We start from the raw sequence: 17,533 nt of genomic DNA on the forward strand, positions 1-17,533 counted from the left end.
TATATAAAAAAATTCTATTGTTTTTAAAATTAGTGATTAAAGACAAAAAGAGAAATATATAAAATATAATTATAATTAGAAATAAATATAATTATAATTAGATATTTAGCAATATTTTGTGATAGTCAATAATTATATTTTTTTATCGTATACATATGAAATTGTTGGGCCTGAAAGCTAAACGAATTTTTTGTGTTAAATTTGATATAACCAATATCAATACAGCGGATAAATTGATAGATTCGCGAATCATAGTTCACGTAGAATGGAGATTTATTATTAAAGAGGAGAACAAATATTAAATTTACTCCGAGATACTAAATGGATTTATGCAGAAATGATTACATGTATATATAAACGATAAGATACTTAAATTTTTTATGAAATAAAAATAAATTAATTTTCATCAGTACAATGCGGAACAACAGAATTATAGTATTCAGTAAATGTAATTAAATAGAAATAAATTCAAGTTATACACAAAGTGGTAATAAAGTAAATAATTAAGATTTAAGAAAATTATTGCATGCAATTAAATTTTTTTTTAAATATATGTGCTTTCATGGAATACTATAAACGAAAATCTATTTTTTTATTTTAATCATTATTAATTTTACACAATATTAAAAAAAAAATATATATATATATACATACATGTATACATATATACATGTATATTATGTATATTTATATATATTAATATTTAATATTTTATATAATTTAAAGTTTATATATACATATAGAATATATTTATAATTTATAATACATATAGAATATTTTAATATTTCACATTGGTCAAATAAATTATTATTAAAGATAAAAGCAAATAATTAATTTCACAAATAATATAATAAAATATAATAAAATAAAATAGATTATAAATTATTGCTTCGCCACGATTGCTTCGCCATCGCACGATGCGTTCAATAAGTTATTTTTTTCATTTCTCTCGTTTATTTTTTTCTGCTTCATGATACTTACTTGATATTCATTTACAAAAAAAATAATGAAAATAATTACACATTAATCAGCATACGATCATACAGCAATTTACGCTTTGTACAACACTCACGATGTACAACACCACGCCTTTTGTCATTTTGCTACGTGATAATAATGCAATATATCTCAAAAAGTTGACTCACTCGATATTAATTGAAATCAAAATCAAAACGCGCCACTCGCTGTGTAAATAAAAATAGTATAAATTAATAATCACTAATTGCAAAAATTATAAAGAACAATCGCATTTTGAAGGATCGATTCTCGACGAACGACTCGAGTCTTTTCGCGAGAAGTCAAAATTTAGTTCGAACGCGTGACGCGCATAAACATAATATAACAATTCGTCATATAACAATTCTTTTAAGTAAACAACCAGTATATTGAAACAATTTGTCAATTGGTCACCCATTGGTCAATTGATCATTTTTTATATCAGTAATTAAATTGGTAAAATTGTTTCGATATACTGATTATTTATTTTAAAAGTTTATTCATTGTTGCCGCGATGTTAACGTACGGAATAAATGGAATACATTCATAAGTTACAATTTTATTATTAATAAATAATTGATTTGACCATTGCTCTTTCCATTATTCGAAATATTCGAATAATGGAAAGAGCAATGGTCAAATCAAAATATTCGAAATCGATTATACGATTGGAATATAATTGGAATATAATTTCGAAGCACGTATTTCGCGTGATGCGTCCGTTTTTAATTGTTTAATTTTAATTAAACAATTAAAAAGAATTGAATGCAATTAAGAATCGATGTGTGTGACGGAAATCAAAATTATAAATTATCATTTTGTTGCAATCCTTACGAGCAATAATTATTCTTCTATTAATATTTATAATTAAAAATATTTCGTCCGATGCTTTATCATATAATTATTTGACGATCTAAATATATATATATATATATATATATATATATATATATATAAAATTCGACTAAGAACGCGCAGTAAAACGATCGAATGGCAAAATCGAATAATTAACATAACAGAAAGCCTTATATATTTGTTTAATTAATTTGTGTGTATGCGTGAATTAAAAATATACTTGTATATAAATTCAATTCTTGTATTTGTATGTACGTCATAATACGCGTAAAATTTTTTGGCAGCGAGGTACATAACACGACGTTCGGCCTTGATGACGTAGCGCGCTATTGTTTACATAGGCGATGATCTTGTATCATTCGCACGGCGAAATTCTAGTGGTAAAGTCGTGTGTGATACGGTATACTTCGTATTATTGAATTCTTTTCCTAAACGCGATCGCGATTAGTATTATGAAATATAATTCGCTACGACTATTGTAATTAATAATTAATTACTTAAATATTTTAAACTTATGATTTGAGTTATTGTGTAAATATATTATACATCAATAAATAGAAATATCATTATAAAAATCGAGTCACAATACATAACATCAATAAATAGAAATATCATTATAAAAATCGAGTGGTACATGATTTTGCTTTGTTTAAATGTTGAGCGAATTATATTATTATACATCATTAAACAGAAATATCATTAGTGTAAAAATCGAGTGTATGATGTTTAAATGTCGAGCGAATTGTAATATTTTTTGTGTTCCTCTCTCACAATATAATAAAATACGTATCTCGTATGATTATTTTGTGATAGAAAGTGCCGCGCAAAGTATCTCGCGATCGTTTCTATATACATATAACTAAATATTATGGGCGCAGAGTTAAATTCCAAATAAAACAATTGAATCGTGGAAACAATTAACATTAATGAAAGTTTCCATTAATCTTTAATATAATCATATAATTAAAAAATCTAATATAATCTAAAATACTTCTAATATACTTTAATATATTCACCTATATATGTACTAAAGTACATAACATATTTCGATAATGAACAGACAATAACATCGATCTTGGTGGCGTAAACAATAGCGGGCTAATGTTTATTTGTCATAGTCTTGAAAAATGTTTCGATAAAAAAAATAATAATAGCACGGTTTTCGGTCTTGGCGTATGATATCAGATTAATTTTTCGGCACTATTATCATTCGCGCGACGACATTCAACGAGTAAATACTGGTACGAGACGCTCCGTTAAAAATTCTTTTTCTTGACACGATTGTGATCAATATCAAAACATTGTTTGTCGTATTAAAGTACGTAAAATATATTTCGAGGAACGAATAATAATACGGTGTTCGGCTTTGACAACGTAAACAATAATGCGCTAATGTTTACGTCACACGGTTTTGGTATCATTCTTGCGGCGACACTCGAGCAATAAAGATGGTAGTGCGAAATATGTCGTAAAATTACGTTATTAAATTAATTATTAATTAAACGACTATTGTATCATGACTTTCAATTACTATATTAAACTTTTGAATCTATAAGTCGGATTAATATACACACATATATATATACATGTACGATCGCGGAATAATTACGAGAAACGTTTTAATATATCATATAAGGGATAGAGAAGTACAATTCGCTCTTTTTATGAGATCTTTTATGAGATCAAATTAAATACTAACTCATTACAAATATTCTAATTGTTTTATATATATATATATATATATATATATATATATATATATATAAACATAAAATTGAAACGAAAGAAAAAAAGGTCTTGGAAATGGATGAATCAATAAGATATGATGTAAGTCATAAATATTTTTATAAGTTATAAAATTTATATAGTATAATACAAAATTAATTATATATTATATTATATATAAAATTATATATAATATAATTATATATAATATAACCCTCCCATGGGGTACACCTTGTCGTGGTGGGAGGGCTTAGTACTTGGATGGTGCCTTGAGGTTTAGCTTAAATTTTTAAATTTATGATAAATTTTAAGGTACTTGAATAGGAAGCTAAGTACCCTTTCGCGTCGTCGGTGCCGTCAACGTGCCGAGGACGACAAGCGTTTCGTTATCGCGTTTTCGCATTGTAGTATTTTCGCGTCGTCGCGTTTTGACTCGAATAGATTCTCGTAAGTGAAATGGGATTTTCGCTCGTACCGAAACCGGGAGTGCCGTTAGAAGTATATACATATTAAGTATATACATCGCGCGATCAAATATAAAAATTTTAATCGCATCGAAATAGTGCGGGGAGTGCCGTTCAGTATCGCGCGTAAAATAACGAAAATAGCGATATAAAAATATCGCTCGCGAGTGCGGGAGTGTCGTTAAAAATATCGCACGTCAACAATATGAGAGGAGGAAGAGGCCTGGGAGAGGCATCTTGCATCAGCGGAGCAACCTGATGGTGAATATTTATTATTTATATATTAACTGTTATAAATTGTTAATAACTTGATATAAATGAACAATAATTCGATCTTATTATTTAAATGAATTAAAGAGAAAGATTTTTATAAAAGTTAAATATAAAATTTTCTATTTAAATATACTAGAAACATTCCTTGATTAAAAAGAAACTAATATGTAAAAGATAGTATCGAACTATAATACGTTATAGTTATCGAGAATATTTCTGGCAAATAATCCGAGCTCACTGAAACGCTCCCTCCGTCTTTTTGCCAACCTTAGATTGGCAGTAGTCGGGAGTAAAAAACAGTTTCAAAAATTTATAAAATTTTTCGATATGTGTTTATTTGCTTATTATTTTACACATCGGATATAAAATTCCGCGTGATAAAAATTATTTTAAATATTATTTGAATTTTGTGAGCATTATTATAAATGAATTTTATATTTGTATGTTACAGACAACGTAGCTTCAATATCAACTCCGCTGTTGCGCATCAGTGCCGGTGAGTGAAAAAAACTTTTATTTAACTTTAAGGTAACGGATTCATAGAGATTGCAGATGTAGATGTAGATGTATATTATAGATTGTAGATAAATTCGTTGCCTTAAAATGGATGAGCTAGGATGGATTAAATTAAATAAATTAAATTAAATAATTTTAATAAGTTCTTTTGAACTTGCGTTTTGCATCTATTCCGAAAATTTATTGAAATATTAATTAAAAAAAGAATAGATCAAGAAAAGATTTTGTTGTAAAACCTTTGTCTAATTTATTAAATAAAAAACACGCATTAACTTTTATCAATGTTATAAATATTTGATGCTAATTTATTCTTATAATACGCACTTATCTTCCAATTGTTCACAGCTCATCCATCGTAGAATTTGTTTGTAGATATTGTTTTTAAACTTTACTTTAACTGAATATAAAGCTAAATAATTAATTAATTAAATAATTTATAATATGATAAATACACACATTAATTTTATATTTTATTATAAAATATAATTTATAGAAATATGTAGTAATTTGGTTTTATTTCAGTTAAAATAAAGTTATATTCAATATTTAACGAACGATCGTGAAATCGAACGATCGTTACTAAATGAGCGTAAATATTTCACGCTCTTTTGCCGGTAATTATAAGAAGGAGTCATAAGAAGGAGTAATTATCTTCTTCGATCTCTGATTAGAGATCGAGAAAGAAAGGCCAAGATCAACGAAAGGTAGGTTCAACTGGCCTGAGGAATACTGTTAGAGTACGCGGTTAGGGCACGCGGTTAGGGCACGCGGTTAGGTGACTAAAATATATAGATGATTAGATGAGGTGATGATTAGAGATAGGTCCCTCAAATCTCGAATAATTTTAGTTAATCAGGAAATAGGGTTGTTAAGGCTATTAAGTAAAATCATTAGAATTCTTCTATTAATATTAGGGTTGTTAGGGCTCTTAATATCATTAGAATTCTATAATAGTAGGGTTGTTAGAACTATTAAAATTATTAGAATTCTTTAATAATAGGGTTGTTAGGGCTATTAAGAAAGATTCATTCTTTCTTTTAATATTTCAATAATCCTAGAGGTAAATTTAAATTATTTTAATTAAGTTGAATTTATTTTTAAAAACGTTGTAAAAATAAATGTAACATGTTTTAAAAATAAAAATGTTTTAAAAGTGAAATTTATATTATCAAAATTATTTTCAGAAATATTAAAGAAATAATTGCATAATTATTAACGTTTAAGAAATCTTAACATGTTATATTTTATTTTAAAACTTAAAAATATATGCGTATTAAATCAAATATAATATTAAATCCAAATGTTAATGCTATCAATATGAAATTATTATATTGATGTTATTAAATATTTGAATAAATGGAATATTATTTGATATTGATATTATTTGATATTGATAGCATCATAAATTTGTAAATTGTAAATTGTAAATTATAAATAATTATAATTGTATTATAATCTAACATTGGTATTTTAATTATAAAATACAATACAATTATGACTATAATTATATTATATAAAATTGTATTTACGATTGTAAATTCTTATGCAAAATTACACGAAAAATTATCGAAAGTATACGTATAATGATTACATAATAGTAATTAATATAATAGTAATTCATTAAATTAAAGTATTTGTTTCTGTAGTACATATTTTTGGAATATTCATAAAAGAGTAACACTTTGTATTTTTAAGTCAAAGAGTCATTAATAAATTCGAAAAATTTTTTTATAAAATGTAAAAATTCGATGCTAAAGCTAAATTAATGATTAAATATAAGCATTATAAAATTTAACGGATGCCTTCATTACAGAAACGCGAGTCAATTATTATAAATTTAATGATATGCTTTCCGCTTTATTTATTTATGAATTCCATATCGCGCGGAACTGAATATTCTTAAAATAAATTATTAAATTATGATTAAGAAAATACCGTGTTCTTTCCACGTTCTCTTCGCGTCCTTATACAAGATTATCATTTTAACAGAAGAATTTTAGCGCTGTTCCTCTCGTCAGATAATATTTCTAAATATTGCTAATTAAATATAAAGAAATGTCAAATAAGAAAGTGAAGATTCGATGTGATAAATCAACGATTAAATATTAGCTTCACAAAATTTAACATCTTCGATATTATAGAATCGCCAGTTAATTATGAATTTAATAATTTGTTTTTTCAGTTATTTGTATTTACAAATTTTTTTTTCGTATCGGAAAATATTCATAAATAAATTAATAAATTACCATTGCGAAAACACCATTGCAAAAACACGTGTTTTCCTTGCGTTCTTTTTCGCGTTCTTAAACGAGATTATCGTTTTAATAAAAGAATTATCGTTGTTTTGTTCGTTAGGTAAATGTTAACGAAAGTTGCGTGGCTCGTATCGCCGAGGAGTCGAAACGATTTTCATCATGGAGAATTATTTCTTAGTTTCTCAGTTTTTGTAAGATCTATTCCCCTAGTTCGGTGTCCCGTTGAAAATTGGGAATTTTCATTGTAAGATTGGAACTAATCCCAGGTTTTCCTGGCAATTTCCGAAAGCAATGATTTCGATAGTAATTCAACGACGATACGTTTTTTTAACGTCGAATTAATTTAAATAATATATATTTAGATGAGAGAAATGTATCTTTTCTTTTCTTCGTTAAAAATGTTCTATCATTATTAGGATAGATATTATTGTCTATATATATAATGTCAGAAAGATTTAATAGTAGATTATCACATAAGATTCTATTCTTCTCGCATAAGATTCTATACTTATCGCATAAGATTCTATTCTTAGCGCAATTTTTTCATATCATTAATTTGGAGGACATATTATAATAATAATTATATATTAAAATATTTTATTGTGTGCGCCGCATAAAATTAGCGCCCTTTTTACCTTTTTTATATGTGAGGACCATTTTTTTTATACTGAGGACCATTTAAACCATAGTCTGTTTCGAAATGTCGATACTCGTAGCTGGAAAACTGGCACTTGTTACCGGTTCGTGGATACTTTTTTAATTAATTTAATTTAATCAGATTTTTATTCCGAAGAAATAAATAGCAAAATTTGCTCAGAGGAATCGTTATTTAGCAAAAATGTGTTAGATTATTAAAATGTCTAAGTAACGCGTAATCTTATTAGTTGTTCCTCGATTCTGTGATAGATGCTGGAAGCGGCATCGGAAGAGAAGTATGTCGAGTTTTAGCTCGTGAAGGCGCAAACGTTGTCGCAGCCGATCAGAATATCACAACTGCTCAGGAAACTGTTGCCTTTTTAGAAGGTTTATATATATACATGTATATATATATATATATATATATATATATATATATAAAATATATTTTTGAAACTGATACAAAGTTCATTTTCATATACTTAACATTGAAATTTTATAGTTTATTGAGATTATATTTATTTCTCTCAATAATTAATTCTATTTTATGATCATTAATATGTTATATAGCAAATATATGCATCTGAAAATGAACTCTGTATCATGTATACTTTTGTTTGCAGGTACTGAACATATTGCATTGCATATTAATGTTGAGGATCGAAACAGTGTCAAAACTGCGTTTAAAGATGTCGTGAAGCAATATTCAAAGCCTCCTACTATCATTGTTAATTCGGCAGGCATCGTGCGAAAAATATTTTTGATGAAACTCGATGACAGTAATTTTGATGATGTCATTAATGTCAATTTAAAAGGTACCTTTTTAGTGACGCAAATTGCTGTCAAAATGTTGATAGAGGGAAATGCAACCACAAATTCCTCAATTATCAATATAAGTTCGATTGCTGCTAATGATAGATACGTTGGATATAGTACTTATAACGCGTCAAAAGCTGGAGTGATAATTATGACAAAGAGCGCTTCATTGGAGTTTGGACAGTATGTATTAGATATATATCTTGATTATTTATTTAGAAAGTTTGCTAACATGTAACTGTATTATGTATTCTACAGATTTGGAATTCGTGTAAACGCAGTATTTCCTGGTTTTATAGACGCTCCTATGACTTCACATATATCTAAGGAAGCTAGGGAAATGCATATAAAAAATATTCCATTACAAAGATTTGGAAAGCCAGAAGAAGTAGCAGAGGTTATCGTGTTTTTAGCTTCTGATAGAAGTTCTTACATAAATGGAGCCTCTATTGAAGTTACTGGAAGATTGAATTAGAATTGAATTAAGTTTTATTATTCGAGTATACATATATATTAGTACCATATAAATAGGTTATTAATCAAGAATTATATATATATATATATATATATATATATATATATGTGTGTAAAAAGCTTGCTTTTTTATAGTGATCTGTTGAATTCGCGACAAAATTATAGAATTTCATTTATAATTTTACATTTTACATATTCTCATATTTTGATATATGTATATTTCGTATATATCGATATTTTTTTTTTTTTATTGTTTTTTTATATTTTTCATGAAATTATATATTACAATATAAAGAAAAATATAATTATATAAAATTCCATTCTGAATTTTGTCGAGAATTTGGAAGGAATTCATGTGAAGCAATCTTTAAACATACATATTAATATTTTTTTGCATATTAATATATATTTTTTAGGGAAATTGATGTATGCACACATATTTGCTATTATATTTTGGTGTTTTTGTTTTATTGGTGTATGTATAATATATATATTTGGTATTATATTTTTATAATATTAAAAATAAAAATATAAAATTATGTAAATATTTTTACACACATTTTTTAAGCACATAAAATGTCTTACATAATTAATATTACTTCCTTTTTCTTTTAAACTTGTTGTGTGCTTTATAATGCATCTTTTTCTTCTCTTCAATAATCTCTTTATATTTACACTTATTGTATTTTGTGAACTCTACAACCATTTTCAACGATCGTTTTTTTGTGCTCCTTTGTAAAAAGCGGAAAATAGAAATTAATTCGAGAATTGACAACCTTATCAATATGGAAGTGTTTCGGAAACGTTTTCATGTCATTCTTCTTGTAGAAGTGTTTGAGGTTTAATGCGGATTCTCATTTATAATCCTTCAAAATCATGCCTAATATCTGGCGTTATTTAGATGCTCTTACGTTAAATCAATTTTCTATATATACATCTTTCATTTTTTGCGTTGTTTACGCACTTTCAATTGATATTTGACTCATATAGTGGTACAATGCGTAATAATTTATCAAAATCTTATCAGAAAATCTTTCGATAAGCAAGCGTATCTTCCTCTACCATACAAGTTCATCGTAGATTTCAACAGTGTCTGTTTGGTCTGTTGATGAGACGAGTGCTCTACCGTTTAAATCGTAATCTTTGTTTTAAAATGTCGATACTCGTAGCTGGAAAACTGGCACTTGTTACCGGTTCGTGGATCTTTTTTTATTTAATTTAGTTTAATCGGATTTTTATTTTGGTTCTGGAGAGATAAATAGCAAAATTTATCCGAGTAAACATTACTCAGCAAAAATGCGTTAAATTAGAATACTAAAATGCAAAGTAGCGCGTAATCTTATTTGCACTTTAACAATTCTATTGCAGGTGCTGGAAGTGGCATCGGAAGAGATTATATATATATATATACATATATATATAAAATATATTTTTGAAACTGATACAGAGTTCATTTTCATATGCTTAACATTGAAATTTTATAGTTTATTGAGATTATATTTATTTCTCTCAATAACTAATTCCATATTATGATCATTAATTTGCTATATAAAAAATGTTGTGATCATTAATTTGCTATATAGAAAATGTTGTAAACATCTGAAAATAAACTCAGTATCATGTATATTTTTTTTGCAGGTACCGAACATATTGCATATTAATGTTGAGGATCGAAACAGTGTCGAAGCTGTATTTAAAGATGTTGTGAAGCAATTTTCAAAGCCTCCTACTATCATTGTTAATTCTGCAGGCATCCTGTGAAAAATGTTTTTGATGAAACTCGATGACAGTAATTTTGATGATATCATTAATGTCAATTTAAAAGGTACCTTTTTAGTAACACAAATTGCTGTTAAAACGTTAATAGAGGGAAATGCAACCACAAATTCCTCAATTATCAATATAAGTTCGATTGCTGCTAGTGGTAGATACGTTGGACATAGTACTTATAGTGCGTCAAAAGCTGGAGTGATAGCTATGATAAAGAGCGCTTCATTGGAGTTTGGACAGTATGTATTAGATATAGGATATCTTGATTATTTTATTTAGAAAGTTATATATATATATATATATATATATATATATATAAGGTAAAATAACAAAAAAATAAGCGTTTCTACTACAGATCAATGAAATACTGATTCTTAGTGATCTTATTCATATACATATTTTTAAATAGAAATTAATATAGTTTTTGTAATAATTTTATATATATACACTAGTAGAAATGTTTATTTTTGTTACTTTATCTTATATCTCATTAATTATAGTCAGTGGAAATAAAATTTCACTGTAAAGTGAGTAATCACTAGTTCATTTATTTATCGCTACGATGTGCTTTTTTTCTCGTACTTAAGTTTTAGTCAGAGAATTATATGTATAAAGCTTGCAAAGGCCAACAGATAAAATTAAAAGTATCACTTCGTTTTAATTTCTGATATAATCTCAATAGAAGAACTTTAGATATTAAATCGATTTTATAAGTCGGATAAGTAAATGTTCGGCGAATAAACGAAAATGATCTGTTCATTATATATTAAAGATGTAAAATAAATCATCATCTATTTAACATTCATGTTCTAATATGCATGTAAATATAAATAAAATTTTTAATTTTATACGAAGTAGATAAATTAATATTACTGATTAAAACAGGCAATATTATTAATTCTTTCAGTGAAATATTATTGATTCACAGCTCTATAATAACTTATAACTTCTGTATCAGTGACTCTGTTTACTGTTTTCAGTTATAATATAATGATTCATTTTTAGAGAGTATGTATGAATGCACTGTTTTATTAATTCCATAAAAAAACAAACGTTTGAATAAAAGAAAAAAATAAAAGAAAAAATATATGAACATATTTTAACGGTTTTTAAACGTTTTTTTTATCAGAAAAAAAACTTATCTCTTAATGTTCTTTAAATGGACATTTTAACTATCAAAAATGTTATCAAGAGTCGATTATGAAACATTTTAAAAATTTGTGAAACGTTTTTGAAACGAATATGTGCTACCTGAGGACCATAGTCTGTTTTAAACCATAGTCTGTTTTAAACCATAGTCTGTTTCAAAATGTCGATACTCAGAGCTGGAAAGCTGGCACTTGTTACCGGTTCGTGGATACTTTTTTAATTAATTTAATTTAATCAGATTTTTATTCCGTAGAAATAAATAGCAAAATTTGTTCAGAGGAATCGTTATTTAGCAAAAATGTGTTAGATTATTAAAATGTCTAAGTAACGCGTAATCTTATTAGTTGTTCCTCGATTCTGTGGTAGGTGCTGGAAGCGGCATCGGAAGAGAAGTATGTCGAGTTTTAGCTCGTGAAGGCGCAAACGTTGTCGCAGCCGATCAGAATATCACAACTGCTCAGGAAACTGTTGCCTTTTTAGAAGGTTTATATATATACATGTATATATATATATATATATATATATATATATATATATATATATTTTTTTTTTTTTTTTTTTTTTTGAAACTGATACAGAGTTCATTTTCATATGCTTAACATTGAAATGTTATAGTTTATTGAGATTATATTTATTTCTCTCATTAATTAATTCTATTTTATGATCATTAATATGCTATATAGCAAATGTATGCATCTGAAAATGAACTCTGTATCATGTATACTTTTGTTTGCAGGTACTGAACATATTGCATTGCATATTAATGTTGAGGATCGAAACAGTGTCAAAACTGCGTTTAAAGATGTCGTGAAGCAATATTTAAAGCCTCCTACTATCATTGTTAATTCGGCAGGCATCGTGCGAAAAATGTTTTTGATGAAACCCGATGACAGTAATTTTGATGATGTCATTAATGTCAATTTAAAAGGTACCTTTTTAGTGACGCAAATTGCTGTCAATATGTTGATGGAGGGAAATGCAAACACAAATTCCTCAATTATCAATATAAGTTCGATTGCTGCTAATGGTAGATACGTTGGATATAGTACTTATAACGCGTCAAAAGCTGGAGTGATAGCTATGACAAAGAGCGCTTCATTGGAGTTGGGACAGTATGTATTAGATATATATCTTGATTATTTTATTTAGAAAGTTTGCTAACATGTAACTGTATTATGTATTCTACAGATTTGGAATTCGGGTAAACGCAGTATTGCCTGGTTTTATAGACACTCCTATGATTTCACATATATCTGAGGAAGCTAGGGAAATGCATATAAACAATATACCATTACAAAGATTTGGAAAGCCAGAAGAAGTAGCAGAGGTTATCGTGTTTTTAGCTTCTGATAGAAGTTCTTACATAAATGGAGCCTCTATTGAAGTTACTGGAGGATTGATTTAGAATTGAATTAAGTTTTATTATTTGTGTATACATATATATTAGTACCATATAAATAGATTATTGATTAAGAATTATACATTTATATATATATGTAAAAAGGTGCAATTTCATTGACGCTAAAAAGTAGCATCAACCATTGGTTAAACAATGAAGGTGCAATTTCATTGACGCTAAAAAGTAGCGTCAACAATTGGTTGAACAAAGAAGCAACTACTTACTTCTTTGTTCAACCAATGGTTGACGCTACTTTTTAGCGTCAACCATTGGTTTAACAAAGAAGTAAGTAGTTGCTTCTTCATTCAACCAATGATTGACGCTACTTTTTAGCGTCAACCATTGGTTGAACAAAGAAGTAAGTAGTTGCTTCATTGTTTAAAGATGCGGCCTCATTGACGCTAAAAAGTAGCGTCAACCATTGGTTGAACAATGAAGCAACTATACTTACCTCTTTGTTCAACCAATGGTTGACGCTACTTTTTAGCGTCAATGAGGCCGCACCTTAACCAATGGTTGACGCTTTTTAGCGTCAATGAAATTGCACCTTAACATCTCTCAGGTCTTTTCTCTGGTCGCTAAATGGAAAGCACCCACGGTCGCGCATGCGCGCGCACGGAATTCCTCTAGACTCATGATCCTCTCTAGTATTCTTTATTCAATGAGTATTCTTTATTCAATGAGTATTCTTGAAAATTCTTCATTCTTGAATATAACCGCCACGGGAATCGCCGCACGTGGAGCGTCGCACGTAGAGCACAACTGATAACCTCATAAACCTAATCTTGTTCACATAAAAAGAAGCATTTGATCTAATGAAAGATTTATCTAATTAATATATAAATATAGTGTTAAAAATACTTTCGATAAAATAAAAAATCCGAGGTTTTCTAATCGAAATACACAATGGTGCAAAGTAGGATATTCGCGCGAAATCGAGCCCTTGGATATGTAAGTAATCACATACCTCTGGTGACGAGGTACATCCTCAGAAGGAAGGAACATCTCCTCGTCACTTGCGTGGGTCGAGAATTCCATACTTATGGATGTAAACATTTTACTCTATTGAGCGTGTCGGGCATGCACGCCGACGATATCACGTGCCTGGCTACGGACACGTTTCACGTGTACACGGCCAGCGCGAATAATATCTACGCGTGGCGAAGAGGAACGGAGTTAAAACACACGTATAAGGGTCACGATTGCGCGGTACATATTCTTCTACCGTTTGGCGCTCACCTGCTTTCTATCGATGAGAATAGCACGTTGAAAGTTTGGGACATCAAAGACGAGAGTTTAATATTGGAGTTGAACTTCAGCAATAACGTCTTCAAAATAACCACGTTGATACATCCTAATACTTATATAAATAAAATCTTGCTAGGTAGCGAACAGGGTCAGTTGCAGCTATGGAACATCAGATCTATGAAAATGATCTACACGTTTAAAGGATGGCAGAGCAGCGTGACAGCGTTGGAGCAAGCGCCTGCGATAGACGTGGTCGCGATAGGTTTGAATGACGGTCGAATTATTCTGCATAATCTCAAGTACGATGAGACCCTCTTTGAACTGGTGCAAGACTGGGGCCCGGTTATATCCATCAACTTCCGTACGGATGGCCATCCAATCATGGCAACTGGCAGTTTAGGCGGTCAAATAGTATTTTGGAACTTGGAGCAACGTACGGTGGAGAGTCAATTGTGCCATGCCCATAATGCTGCTGTTACAGGTCTGAGGTACATACCGAACGAACCACTATTGGTTTCGTCCTCGCCTGACAATTCTCTAAAGCTGTGGATATTCGATATGGCCGATGGAGCGGGTAGACTCTTAAGAATAAGAGAGGGTCACGCTGAACCTCCGACTATCGTTCGATTTTACGGGAATGACGGCAATTATATATTGACCACAGGTGGTGATTCGTCTCTTCGACTGTTTTCCACTGTTACGGAGATAATGAACAAGAGTTTAGGTAGAGCGTCGTTTAATAGGAAAGCATCTAAGAAGAAAAGTCTCTCGGTCGATGATCCGTTATTAATGCCGCCGATAACCGAGCTCGCGTTTGAAGAAACGCGTGAGAAGGAATGGTGCAACATAGCCGCCACTCATTCCGGCTTGGGTGTAGTCACTACATGGTCGTCTCATCTGCAGAAGATGGGCGATCTTAAATTGCTTCCCGAGAGATTTAAAAATAATTACAATGCCAGCGCGACCAGCTTATGTTTAACGAGATGCGGAAACTTTGTTGTGATCGGTTACAACACGGGTCACATTGATAGATTTAATATTCAATCTGGAATCCATAGAGCATCCTATGGGGACGAGAACGGTGCTCACGAGGGACCTGTTAAAGGCGTCATGGTTGACGATTTGAATCAAACTCTCATCAGTGCTGGCAGAGACGCGAAAATCAAATTTTGGGATTTTAAACCTGGGAAAGGTATCTATATTATTTAAAAAAATTATATTTTTTCTTTAAATATATTCTAGTAATATTTTTATTATCACAGGTATGACAACGGCAAGGACGATATTAACGTTAGAAGAATCGATCGAATGGATACGATATCACAATGAGAATTCCCTCGTAGCTGTAGCTTTAGAAAATTTTGATATTGTATTAATGGATCTGGATACAAGAAAAATAGTTCGACATTTTCGAGGACACGAGGGACGAGTAACGGATGCGTGTTTCAATCCTGATTCCAGGTGGTTAATCACAGCATCCATGGATTGCACAATACGCACTTGGGATATACCATCTTCACATTTAATAGATATCTTTCAGGTTTGATCTCTTAATATTATATTATGAGAATTATCAAGAAAGATCTTAATCATATATATATTTTAGTAGATAAAAATATAATACAAACAACGGAAATCCTTAAAGAATTCAAAAGATCTAAAACATAAAAATTTTTTAAATATCTATATATACATGATTGATTTTAAAGTTTTATTTTGAATTCTTGTAATATTCTTTACGAAAGTTACTTTCGTATCATCTGATTTTTTTTATATTAAATTAACAAATAGTGCATCTCAAAAATATGTAAATTATAAACATTTTTTTATTATAAGCATTTTTTAATTATAAGCATTTTTTTATAGGTTCCTGAAGCTTGTATATCTCTAAATTTCTCTCCGACAGCCGAATTTCTTGCGACCGCACATGTACGTAACATGGGGATCTTCTTGTGGTCGAATCGTATGCTTTATTCGCATGTATCGTTGAAGGCCATCAGTAAAGACGATATGATACCCGAAGTGTTACTTCCCGGCTCTTCTGTCGAAATCGAGGAGCAAGTTGATGAAAACGATGTCGTCGCCACGGAGCCAGATTATACATCTCCTGATCAGCTCGATAATGATCTCATAACTATGTCTGCCGTGGCTCAGTCGAGATGGCGAAATATACTTGACATCGATATTATTAAAAAGCGAAACAAGCCGCAACAGCCGCCAAAAGCTCCTGAGACGGCGCCATTCTTCTTGCCTACGATTCCGTCATTGCAATTACGTTTTGATTTCTCGGACGTTAAAATTGCCGACAAGACCGAAACTTCACATTCCGCTTTACAAAATCTGACATCATTTAATAAAAGTTTACAATCGACCAGTACGAGTGACAATTTTTCAGAAGTGATAGAAAAATTGAAAGCGATGAATCCTGGCGACATCGATTTCGAGATTCAGTCATTATCTCTAGACGAGAGCTCCGCGGAATTGTTGATATTGCAATTCATGAAAATGCTTTATTACATGATGAAACAACAGACAAACTTCGAATTGTCGCAAGCTTACTTGGCAGTATTCTTAAAGTGGCATGGTACCGCGATATCAGAAAACGAGACGCTACAAGATCATCTTCGGAAGATCCAAGAGGCGCAAAAGAAAAATTGGCTTATATTACGGGAGAAATTATTTTATAATTTAAGTGTTGTACAAAAATTAAAAAAAATATAATATAATATAATATATATATATATATATATATATATATATATATATATATATATGAATATTATCCATATATTATGTAAATATCGTGTAAATATTTTTAATAACTAGGAATAAACATAATAAGTCGAAATGTTTCATTATACTCACATACATTAGTAATTTTAATAAATTAGTAATTTTTATGTTTTTATGTAACATACAACTTTTAAATTTAAAATTTACAAATGAAATGTGATATA

The 17,533-nt window shown here is 29.4% G+C and overlaps 3 protein-coding genes across 5 annotated transcripts; all 3 read left to right on the plus strand.

The window, feature by feature from the left end:
* The first annotated feature begins 7,784 nt into the window (after positions 1 to 7,784).
* On the plus strand, positions 7,785 to 9,031 carry LOC112638186 (estradiol 17-beta-dehydrogenase 8-like). Its single transcript, XM_025409338.1, has 4 exons — positions 7,785 to 7,824; positions 7,991 to 8,107; positions 8,344 to 8,719; positions 8,795 to 9,031. Exons 1-4 carry the CDS (start codon positions 7,785 to 7,787, stop codon positions 9,009 to 9,011), a joined length of 750 nt encoding a protein of 249 aa, XP_025265123.1. The 3' UTR covers positions 9,012 to 9,031.
* A 997-nt stretch (positions 9,032 to 10,028) lies between these two features.
* Positions 10,029 to 13,373, plus strand: LOC105250631 (estradiol 17-beta-dehydrogenase 8). 3 transcript variants are annotated; one of them, XM_025409370.1, is made up of 7 exons: positions 10,029 to 10,203; positions 10,649 to 10,835; positions 10,918 to 11,019; positions 11,910 to 12,129; positions 12,296 to 12,412; positions 12,666 to 13,041; positions 13,118 to 13,373. In XM_025409370.1, the coding sequence occupies exons 4-7, from the start codon at positions 12,090 to 12,092 to the stop codon at positions 13,332 to 13,334; spliced, it is 750 nt and encodes a 249-aa protein (XP_025265155.1). In that variant the 5' UTR covers positions 10,029 to 10,203; positions 10,649 to 10,835; positions 10,918 to 11,019; positions 11,910 to 12,089; the 3' UTR covers positions 13,335 to 13,373. The 3 variants fall into 3 exon arrangements, with proteins under 3 accessions (XP_025265155.1, XP_025265156.1, XP_019882912.1); XM_025409371.1 differs by having other exon boundaries at positions 10,933 to 11,019; XM_020027353.2 differs by lacking the exons at positions 10,649 to 10,835; positions 10,918 to 11,019; positions 11,910 to 12,129.
* Positions 13,374 to 14,018: 645 nt separating this feature from the next.
* LOC105250628 (WD repeat-containing protein 36) lies at positions 14,019 to 17,297 on the plus strand. Its single transcript, XM_011256816.3, has 3 exons — positions 14,019 to 15,768; positions 15,839 to 16,116; positions 16,443 to 17,297. The coding sequence occupies exons 1-3, from the start codon at positions 14,235 to 14,237 to the stop codon at positions 17,295 to 17,297; spliced, it is 2,667 nt and encodes an 888-aa protein (XP_011255118.1). The 5' UTR covers positions 14,019 to 14,234.
* The last annotated feature ends 236 nt before the right edge of the window (positions 17,298 to 17,533 follow it).

This window comes from Camponotus floridanus, unplaced genomic scaffold (assembly GCF_003227725.1).
Source record: "Camponotus floridanus strain SB8 unplaced genomic scaffold, Cflo_v7.5 scaffold26, whole genome shotgun sequence".
In the NCBI taxonomy this organism is placed as follows: Eukaryota; Metazoa; Arthropoda; class Insecta; order Hymenoptera; family Formicidae; genus Camponotus; species Camponotus floridanus.

Bases quoted from the DNA above. Each gene is read 5' to 3' on its own strand.
- LOC105250631 (XM_020027353.2), top strand. From the start codon at position 10,119: ATGAGACGAGTGCTCTACCGTTTAAATCGTAATCTTTGTTTTAAAATG. The intron at 10,204-12,295 runs GTTCGTGGATCT...ATTCTGTGGTAG, and splicing joins AAAACTGGCACTTGTTACCG to GTGCTGGAAGCGGCATCGGA. The intron at 12,413-12,665 runs GTTTATATATAT...TTTTGTTTGCAG, and splicing joins AACTGTTGCCTTTTTAGAAG to GTACTGAACATATTGCATTG.
- LOC105250628 (XM_011256816.3), top strand. From the start codon at position 14,235: ATGGTGCAAAGTAGGATATTCGCGCGAAATCGAGCCCTTGGATATGTA. The intron at 15,769-15,838 runs GTATCTATATTA...TTATTATCACAG, and splicing joins GGATTTTAAACCTGGGAAAG to GTATGACAACGGCAAGGACG. The intron at 16,117-16,442 runs GTTTGATCTCTT...ATTTTTTTATAG, and splicing joins ATTTAATAGATATCTTTCAG to GTTCCTGAAGCTTGTATATC.
- LOC112638186 (XM_025409338.1), top strand. From the start codon at position 7,785: ATGTCGATACTCGTAGCTGGAAAACTGGCACTTGTTACCG. The intron at 7,825-7,990 runs GTTCGTGGATAC...ATTCTGTGATAG, and splicing joins AAAACTGGCACTTGTTACCG to ATGCTGGAAGCGGCATCGGA. The intron at 8,108-8,343 runs GTTTATATATAT...TTTTGTTTGCAG, and splicing joins AACTGTTGCCTTTTTAGAAG to GTACTGAACATATTGCATTG.